The following is a 10,315-nucleotide window of genomic DNA, read 5'->3' on the forward strand; positions in this document are numbered from 1 at the left end:
AATAATTATTAGCATAAACCCTTACCCTTGGTAGCGAGTAATGGGGAGCTGTTGATAGTATAAAACATTGTGAGAAATGGTTCCCTCTAAAGTAATGTAGTTTTCGAGAAAAAAAAGTTATTTTACACAAACTTGATTTTGAGACCTCAGAATTAGATTTTGAATTAGACCTCGAAATCAAGCTTTTGAAAGCACACAACTTCGTGTGACATGGGTGATTTTTCTTTCATTATCTCGCAACTTCGACGACCAATTGAGCTCAAATTTTCACATGTTTCTTATTTTATGCATGATGTTGAGATACACCAAGTGAGAAGACTGGTCTTTGACAATTACCAATAGTGTCCAGTGTCTTTAAAGCCCATGCACCATTTGTATAAACAATGTATGTACATGTGTAGGTCAGCCCTTGTACTGAATCAAATTATCCAGCTTTTTCCCCAAGAGCCAAAAATCATAGCTGGGCACAATTTCATGGCTCTGCTTACCGAAAGCAAAGATTTGGCGCTTGCAGAAGCAGGAAGGAATTCTGCGCTTATGGTCAAGCGCATTTCACAGGGAATTTTGGCTTGTGCATGTGCATAATCTACGTTACTAGGCAATCTTTGCTTACACAGCTAGCAGAGCAATTCAGTGCTTGCTCTGCAAGCGGAGAATGGTGATCGTTAGCGCAGAACTTGGCGGTAAGAAGAACCTTGAAATTGGGCCCTTCGTACTCCCTAAGTTAATTTAATCACAATGAGACTCAAAGGAAAAACAGTCAGGCACCGCTTTGATTGATGTGATTCACTGATGGCTTTTTATTATTACATACAGGGCACAAGACAACAATGGGGGCAGCATAATAACAGACGGGTATGTTTTCTGAAGGTCAGATTTTTCTCATCATTGTATAAAAATCGGATTTCTTGTCTGAAAGTTTGTTATCTCGCATTCTCACACACTGAAACAAAAGCTGTTAAGCACAAAAATATGTTCAGCAAAGAAAAATCTTGCTACCAACCAAAATAAGATAATTGAAAATACCACTGTACGTTTTTTGTGATTGGTTCTCTGCTAACTTTTGCTTAACGGACAAATTAGCTGAGCACATGTTTCTGCTCATAGCTTTACGAAATTGAGCCCTAATTGGTACAATGCGATAAGATTGAACTTCATGTCTTGAGTTGTGTGCACCTCATATTATTACATCTGCCACACTGAGGCTGGTAGGAAGAAAGCCTGGCCCCTATTTCATAATGCGTATCCATGACTGCTATTGAACACACCCATACAGGGAACATGACCGGAATGGTGGCTTTAACGTCAACTCTTCATGATATAAGAGGTGGTAACTGATCTTTAAGATCTCTTTCTCGTGATGAAACCCAGCGTCTCATCAAGATCTCTTGGACTCTGAAGCGTGGGATGCATCTTGGAGATGTCATCTCATCGTCGCTTAGATTGGCAGGCCTCAAGACGTAGCAGAACATAACTTCCTGATGTGGCAGAAAATGAAAGAAGTCAATGTCGGGGGTTGATTGAGAGAGTTGTTTGCCAGGAAAAGGGAGAGGCCGAGGGGAGTGGCGGCGTACATGTACCATTATGCATTCCATCTGTCGATTTCTTACTTGGAATTAATCTTAGGACTTAAGATGAGTTCAATTCTGTTTCCAAACAATAGACTTTTTTTCAATTTAATCATGAACAAGCCAGATACACTGCTGACTACCCATGGCTGATGATTTGCTCATCCATTAAGTTTAATGACTCTAGTAATTACAATGTAGGCGCACTCACTCACTGAAAACTGTATTTGGTGGCTCAATTCACAAATACTTCAATGGAGCTTTCTTGTGATAAGCAAGCAACAAGTCAACTCTGAACACTGTTAGTGTGTGATAAACAAAAGAAAAATAAAGAATGCATACTGACCTTGGCAACCGTCTCGGTAATTCTATCCATACCAGATAGAGCCGGCCAGGTCAAAGGGTCAGAGGTATCCCATGATCCTTCAGTCACCATCTTGACAATTATAGAATAGCTGCCATGATAGAATGGCGGTCCATGCTTGTACAACACTGCATGGAAATAAAAGTACAGTATGACAAAGTAATCAGCGCTTTGAGATGCCCATGAGTGCAAATACAATAACTTTGTATCATTATTAATAATAGCTATTATAAAGATAGAGTAGCAGTGTTATTTTGAAGATGCAAAGCAATGACAGACTTTGAAACTCCAGGTGGCTACAGACATTCACATATCAATGAATTCATGTGTACACATTTCTAAATTCCTTCCCAGTGGAGTGTCTATGCCGAGCAGTTAAGAGTGCCGTCTCGAGCTCTGGTGTTCCTTATCAGCAGAGTGTGGGTTCGAGTCCCGGTCATGACATTTGTGTCTTTAGGCAAGACAATTGTCCATTATTGCTGTGTCCTTCAGATGGGAAGTAAAGACATTGGTCATATACAATGTATGTTGTGTAACGCACATAAAAGAACCCAGTGCACTGAGAAGGGGTTTGCCAACTCACCAAAATGAGCCCCATATTTGACCCCATCACGAGGGACCCATCCCTTGCTACGATAGTAATGGTAGGCGATGTAGTTAGCCACAAAGTTCTCCTGCCGTGAGCAGAATGCCTGCCACATCTCAGTCAGATCAAGAGCTTTCTGTAATAAATAGAGAGTAAAAGAACACTATCAAATTAGGTATCCCTTTGACGGTCATTATACCTATCTTTAAAACCCTCCAACTGCCTGTCAATTCCACATCATCCACTGCAGTTTTGAATGATAGAGAAACTAGGGTGATTGTATATACACAGTGTATCGGTTATACTTTGGTTTTGAATGTTTTGACTATGCCAGCCTGCAATTATGATATCATGTGGTGAATGCAACTACACAGTGCACAGTCATTCCTTCTATTGTCTAACCAATGGTTTTGAATGGTAGATGTAACACTTGCTTATAAATTCTAAACAGAAACATAAGTCTTGTATTATTACTGCAGTATCATCATCAAGGAAACAGCTTACCTTGTTGTCATCCAATACCGACAGACAACCCAAACCATAAGACAAGAAGAAAGCCTGCATAAAAAAAAAATATTGCATTAAAATAAATAACACACATCGACCAGTGCGAAATCTATTAAGATAAGAATGTTGCAAAGCTTCTTAATCTAGTTACTCATATGTACCTTTTATAATAACCAAGAAGTATTATTGGCGCTATTGACCCCTTGTACGCGACGACTGATGCCACGTTCACCATGTTGGTGGGCAGTTAGGTTTAAGTGTATTAATGCTGCGTCGCCTAAAATGCGCACTTCACTGCATAACGCACAGCATAGAGTTATATATAAAAATTACAGCAGCTGCTTATAAACGTACCTCTTCCAGTTTGAGCTGCAAATGTTCATGAATCTTGTAAGGGTCGTCCTTTCTGATAAATCCCTGGTCCTGAAAAAAAAGCAAGGATAATCAGCTATTACCATTAGTAGCGGGTGACATGACATCAATAGTAAGCAGAATATTTTGTGATGCTTGGGGCAGTAGACTAACCAGGCATTCTAACAAAATTAATTCAACTAAAATTTATTGTATTAAATTAGTATAATTACTTCAGCATCCATCGTTGATCCCGTTTCATTGTTGTCGGCCGAAGTACAAGGCAGACCTTCTTCCCAACCAGATTCAACAGTTTTCATGGTAACTAAGGCACAGTCTTTTCTCTCAGAGTCCATTTTGTCCATGACATCATCAGATTTTCCAATGACATCAGTTCTGGCATTTGCATTTTGAGGTGTTACAGTGTCTGCTGTTTGTTGATCTATGGCATCATCAGCTGTTCCAATGACATCATCACCTGTTCCAATGACATCATCAGCTGTTCCAATGACATCACCTGTTCCAATGACATCATCAGCTATTCCAATGAAATCATCAGCTATTCCAATGACATCATCAGCTATTCCAATGACATCATCAGAGGTTCCAATGACATCATCAGCTATTCCAATGACATCATCAGAGGTTCCACGGACATCATCAGTTCTTTCAGTCTGAGGTGTTACACTAGCTTCAACTTGATCATTACAAGCAACTAGATTCATTGGCAGCAATTCAGTCATTATTGGTACTCTATCAACACCAACAACTTGGTTAGCATCAGTTGCTATAGTTACAGCATCATCAACATCAGTAGTACGGCCATCATTTTGTTGGTTGAAGTCAATCTCTACATCATTAGCTGCCATGGTCTGTCCTTCAGTGTCATCTACTTTGCAAACTTCCTCATCGCTATGGACCGTCCCTACACGATCTGTACATTCCATTCCTTGATGAGTTTCTTGTCTTTGTGTCAGGTCCTCTTTGTCAGAGGTGAAAGGATCTGTACGGTTGATCTGAGCTCTTTCCTGAGCCTGAAGAATAAGTTGCTTTTGCCAACTTAAATGACGTTCATACCTTTTGTGGAAAGAGGATGAGGAATTAGTTATTCTACAATATGACAATTCAAAAGTTAACACTTGTGAAGAAGACATTTTAAGCAAGCATGGAGTCCACAATTAAAGTACACTGTTCAGGGCTTTGGTTTTGGGGGGACAGCAATAAGACCTCGGGTCTTGTAGCTCGAAATGTGTCACTGGACAACAAGGTTTTTTTTACGACACCAAAATCCAAACTTGTTGCACATTTTAACATAAAAACTGTTTGAATTTTAATAAACACTAAAGAAGATCTATTTTACTTGTCATAATTATGGGTAAATAATACATGCATTTAACTGCATTAACATCAAGTTAAACTAATTACAAGTTGCAAGATACATCCCTTCGCGATTTTTTTATTACTGAAAAACACACAAGAACCGGACTTGTTTGGTCATAAGTTTACTGCCCAGCTCTTAAATAATTGACGTGTGGTGCAGAGTAATTTTAGAGACCTGCCTCTGTATTATACTTAGCACATACCTCTGTTTCCGAACTTGTTGAAAACGCTGCTGCTGGAATCTGCGCTCCTTTGGGGGCACTGAAAAAGAAAAAATGTTCTTCCATAACGAGGCTTTTATGATCACCCAATTTATGGACTGCTTATTATGACAATAAACCCCCTCCCCTCCCCCCAACCAAGCGTGTTGCGGAAAAAAAGAAAAAAAAAGCCAGTTGACAAGACGCTCTGGTGTTTATGATCAGCAGAGTTTGGGTTTGAGTTCCAGTCTTCACACTTGTGTGTTGTGTAATGCACACAAAATCGCTAAAGAGAGGGGGGTTTGTCCTGGTGTTTCTGGCAGTGGCTGTCAATTGAGATGCTCTTTTCAGATATCAATCTCAAGTTCTGGGTCCTTTCTCCTGATGACGATCAGAGCATACTGATCGAAAAGTTGAGTTGTCCAACACTTGTTCTCCTTAGACCAACACTACTCAGAATTACACATAGTTTCAAATCCTTCATGCATATGGAATATGGATACTGTCTGAGTGACTTACAGTTTTTCTTTCTGAGTCCTTGGTACGAATTGAGGAAGATTTCATGTTCGGGTTTACTCTTCGATAAGATTCCTTTCCCAAAGAATCCCTGCAATAAATAATATCAAATTTTGGGAGGGTTAAATCAGGTCTAAAAAGCAGTTTGTTCTAACTTTACATGTACAGGGTGGGATGTGCAAAATATCCTCTCTTGTATGATACGGAATGAAGGAATCCTTGTTCTTGACATAACACTTAAATTTAAATAAGACTCAGTTTTCATACTAACCATCTTATACAGGAATATAGCATCTCCTTGTTGTTGTACAAGAACACAGTTCTCCTTCAGGACTCCAGTGTAATAGAACCATCGTTGATTTGAAGCTGGCTTGTTGGTGATTGATTCAATGGGAATAGGGAACGGTGAATCAACCTTTTGGTAGACGCGACGTTTACGCCTCGGCAATTTCAGTCCAGACATAATGCTTTATGGAATCTATGGAGTGAGATGACAGTCAAGACAGTTAGTTTGCTACCTAACATCTGAGGGAAGTTTTCAATCATCAACAGCAACTTTTATGTGGAAAGAAATCAATGTGTGCAAACAGTTGATTTCCCTTCCCAGACAGTAAGTAGTACTAGTATTTTAGTAACAAAGCTTAAACTTAGTTGCCCTAGTAACTTCAGACAGTAAGTAGTACTAGTATTTTAGTAACAAAGCTTAAACTTAGTAACCCTCCTCCTGACAGCGTCAGGAGGAGGTTTACAATATCGCAACTAGCTAAAACTAAACACAGCACAGGCAGTACACATCATCATGTTACAAACTCCTAGAACTAAAAACAAGGTTCGTTTAGCCCTAGCTGGGCTAAGGTTTGTTCTGCTATCGTCCCTGAACAAATTTTGTGGAAACAATAGCGGAACGAACCTCGTACTTCTGCTAGAAGGTAACAAAACTATCAGATAACATTCTGTATCACGCCACCACTTTTTCACTCACAAAAAGAGATATCTCATTGTTGATGAAAATTTGTTTCATATCGAATGAAAACGTGGTTGCGTGATACACCTCCTGAGTGATACAGAAACTTTTCAAACTACAACTTTGAACTAGTACTAGTAGTACTAGTACTACTACTACTAGTAGAGTAAACACAATACCTCACATTATCACAATAGTTAGTTTACGATTTGATTTTTAATCGTGACATCAAGATCTTGCACAAATCTAAGCAGTACCAGTAGCTTTCTTTAGGAGAATCGATCGAGCACCAATGCAATTAATAATTGAATTATTTTATTTATACGAGATGATCTGAATTTCTGAAATTGAAAACCGATCATATGGGTGGATGAATTTTGGTAGAAAATTATATTTTAGTCCGTATTTTGCGAAGATCAGGAAATGCCATGTCAGATGTCATATTGTCAAGGCCTATTGATTGTCAATGCTCTCTGATATCTTACAACAGTCAGTACACATAAATGCTTACCCTAACCCCCCCCCCCACCCCCTCCCCCCACCCCCCACCCCCCCCCCCCCCCCCCCCCCAAAAAAAAGGAAATTTTAACTTACCACCACTATCACAACATGCGACATGACATCGTAAACGAGATAAACACAACATTACCATGCGTGAACTCTGACCCGCACGTAGCTAGCCTTTGCTCAGGTCGGAGCTTGGGGGCGCCCTGCAATCTTCACCAGCATTTTTACTTTTGTGCACGTCGACCCCGGCACGCCACACCCCCCCCCCCCCCCCCACCCCCGCATAAAATCCCAGTTTTCACGGACAACATTCCAAAAGCCGTACAACATGCAAAATCCCTCCGCTCATTTTCGGAAAATAATCCACCATTCTGATTAAAAGTGTGAGCAAAGGAAAAATCGGTGACAAAATAATCTCTCTAGGTAATTCTTTTGAAGAATTTGTTTTTTATATTTTCTTTAATGTGACATTTGAAGAGATTTTTAAGGTCTTAAATATTACGCGGAGGAATTTTAGCAGGAGTTAAAGCCGCAATTAGGCCTAAGTGCGAAAAGTGCGGTTTTTGAATAACATTGACCATAACGTTGTTGTAGTCTGCACACGGGACTGACGAAACACAGGCCATTTTCACCTGTCTTGGGGTTTTGAAATCTCGTCTGTTTACGCCCATTTCACCGAATTCAGACAAATTATGGACACAAAAGGAAACTATGACTGCTATAGATCAAGGAGAACTTGTTTGCTGATGGAGGAGGACTATGTACACCCTCGAAATTCTTGAGGAGAAAGTCACATCTTTGGTGCCTTAAATTCCGGTCAAGTGGATGCTTCAAGTGCTGGTTGTTGCCTAGTATGGTTTACTTGGCCGGGGAGGAGTTCATCATCAATGTTCAGACCTTGACATTAGGCATACGGGGTGAGTTTATGATACAACATTAATGGAAACATGTTTTGTAAAATAGAATGTATTTCGTTGCTGATGATTATTGTATTAGTTTCCTTTTAAAAATGTCATGAATATAGAGGTTTTTCATCTGTAAAAGTGAGTCCTCTGCTTTGGAAATACTATAATTCTCGGAGTGTTTTATTACTGAGTTCATGAGTCGAGCTGGTCAGTGCAATTCTTTGTTTCTGTGGGGTCAAAAAGTGAGTGATGGCCGACTCGATCATTATCTAGACCGTTTTGTATGACCACTGCAAGCTAGCTATTAATGGTCTAACCATGGAGGAAGAACTTCCTTTCCTCCATGGTCTAACAATTATCTGTTGTAGGGGGCAAGTTTCCCCTGTCATGCTTTAAGTTGCGATTATGCAACACAATGTGTGTTCTTGTGAAATAATTAAGCTACGTGAATGGTGTTCCATTACATAATATATGGGTCCATAATTGTATCATTTCTTCCCCATACAAGTAGGCCTAGCTACCTCCATGATGTAACACTAAAATTGGCTCACATTGCTACCTCCATGCACCCAGCATGTTCAACAATAAGCTTAAACAAAAAAGTGAAACAATTCAATTGCACCCACCTGTTGCTCTCAAGCTGGACAAAGGCGCAAATATTTTGAATGGTTGTCAATTAAAAAAATGTAAGCATTTACTCGAGTCCCACATTGTATGCATTTTAACTCCATTTTAAACAACCAGACAAGAAGCTGCCAGTGCTCATACAAAACAGAGTAGGGTCACTGCAGCAAAGTGGTTCGGTCGAACGATGGGGTTATTTTATGGGCGGTGCACCAGATAGAGTTAGCAATAACCAAATTAATCATTTATGACAAAAATAATATTCTACATTTGAGTTGTGTTTGGGATGAATTGTGTTTCTTAAAATGTAAAATGGTTCATGTCATGCTTCCTGGTACACTTTACAAAAAATAGAAAAATATCAAACCTGAATTTCAATTAACTTGTTTAGGGTCAGGTCAATCCGCCAACTAACGTAAAGCTAATGAGTGAAACGATACGTGAATTAGCTCTAATTTTATTGGAATAATATGAGAAAATGCCATCGTTTTGATTGTGGATAATTCATTAAAAAAAACATAAGCCCCCATCCGAAACCACCGGCCGATCCGCAACAAGTAATCGTTTCAACTTTTACATTCTACTGATGCCTAATGTAGGTAGGCCTATTCTTTATAATTATTTAAAAAAATGGATACAAAATTATAGCACTTAAAAAAATACCCACTTGTTTATGATAAAAAATTAATGAAAACGGTCCCTGACCCCACCCCGCCCCCAAAAAATATATATAGATATATATATTTTTTTAATTATTTTTTTCGTATGGGATTTAATCAAACCGCATTCGGTCGAGTTCTCAACGAAAGTGGCAGGTATAAGAAACTGTGTAACATGTACTTGGTCATTGATTTTAGCTAAGATTGAAGCAAATCGAGTAACCGGTGACTGTCTGTGTGACTACACGCCCTCTGTTGGTGAAACTTCCACATGTGAATTGAATGGGGGAGGGATGGGTTCTTTTATTCATGCGTTTAAATAGTCGTTTGAGCAGGAGGGATTATGTCAGGCCTGATACTTCACGGAGGCAACGGAGGCGATTGCCTCCGTTGCCCCTTGTCATTGCCTTGGTGCCCTTGAAATGTTAAAGTAGAAATTTACAATTTCCTCATAGGGTGCCCTTTGCCAAAGAGAAAATGCCTCGGTGCCCTTGCCCTTTCAAAAACGAAGCATACAGCCCTGTTATGTTGAATCATTTGAAATTTAATCATTATCATGGAAAATGTTTGTCACTTCTTTACCAAAAATTCTGCAACTAAACAAAAATTTTAAAAACATGGTCAGAACATGTTTTTTAATTTTGCAGAATTTCTATTTCAAACACCCATTCAAAAGTTGTTGAAGTTTCTCATCACATAGCGCCTGCTGTTTCTTTTGTATTGCGATCGATTTAAACATAGTTGCACGTATTGTTTTAAAACACTTATGTTCTCCCTCTCAAATATGAAGTCGCGTTAAAAAGTTTGTTTACTTCCATGATGTATGTACAATAATATTGTTGTTTTAATTGTATTAAGGACACATCATATACATGTTGATGTAGATTTGACTTGACCAACATATCAACCTTGTTTTGACCGGTATTTCCAATAGTCCTGACCAGTTGGAATTGGATCGGGTTCAATGTACATAGAGAGTCAGTAAAGACAGATATTTCGCAGATACGTCATGGTTCTTAACTGTGTTCATGTTTTTGTAATGATTGATGATAATTCAGGGTTTTGCTGTTTTTTTTCTTCATGATGCTCCTCAATTGTTTGTGATTGTGTGCTTGCATCTATTAGCGTTGAGTGGCTCTAATCAATTTGCGATTCTAGCCTTGACCATACAGTCTTTTGTTCCC

The 10,315-nt window shown here is 39.1% G+C and overlaps 1 protein-coding gene across 2 annotated transcripts; it reads right to left on the bottom strand.

Annotated features, from left to right (window-relative positions):
* Nucleotides 1-784: 784 nt before the first annotated feature.
* On the bottom strand, nucleotides 785-7,170 carry LOC139949729 (uncharacterized). Of its 2 annotated transcripts, none has more exons than XM_071948236.1 (10): nucleotides 7,086-7,170; nucleotides 5,744-5,950; nucleotides 5,476-5,563; nucleotides 4,960-5,017; nucleotides 3,610-4,453; nucleotides 3,380-3,448; nucleotides 3,023-3,076; nucleotides 2,516-2,654; nucleotides 1,915-2,060; nucleotides 785-1,478 (listed from the first exon to the last, which is right to left on the bottom strand). In XM_071948236.1, exons 2-10 carry the CDS (start codon nucleotides 5,933-5,935, stop codon nucleotides 1,314-1,316), a joined length of 1,755 nt encoding a protein of 584 aa, XP_071804337.1. In that variant the 5' UTR covers nucleotides 5,936-5,950; nucleotides 7,086-7,170; the 3' UTR covers nucleotides 785-1,313. The 2 variants fall into 2 exon arrangements, with proteins under 2 accessions (XP_071804337.1, XP_071804336.1); XM_071948235.1 differs by having other exon boundaries at nucleotides 7,031-7,164.
* Between the last annotated feature and the right edge of the window lie 3,145 nt (nucleotides 7,171-10,315).

This window comes from Asterias amurensis, chromosome 17 (assembly GCF_032118995.1).
Source record: "Asterias amurensis chromosome 17, ASM3211899v1".
Taxonomy (NCBI): domain Eukaryota; kingdom Metazoa; phylum Echinodermata; class Asteroidea; order Forcipulatida; family Asteriidae; genus Asterias; species Asterias amurensis.

Excerpts from the sequence above, each read along its gene's own strand:
- LOC139949729 (XM_071948236.1), bottom strand. The coding sequence starts at position 5,935 with ATGTCTGGACTGAAATTGCCGAGGCGTAAACGTCGCGTCTACCAAAAG. Across the intron at positions 3,077-3,379 it reads TGCAGCTCAAACTGGAAGAG|GCTTTCTTCTTGTCTTATGG; the intron begins GTACGTTTATAA and ends TTTTTTATGCAG. Across the intron at positions 2,655-3,022 it reads CGGTATTGGATGACAACAAG|AAAGCTCTTGATCTGACTGA; the intron begins GTAAGCTGTTTC and ends TATTTATTACAG.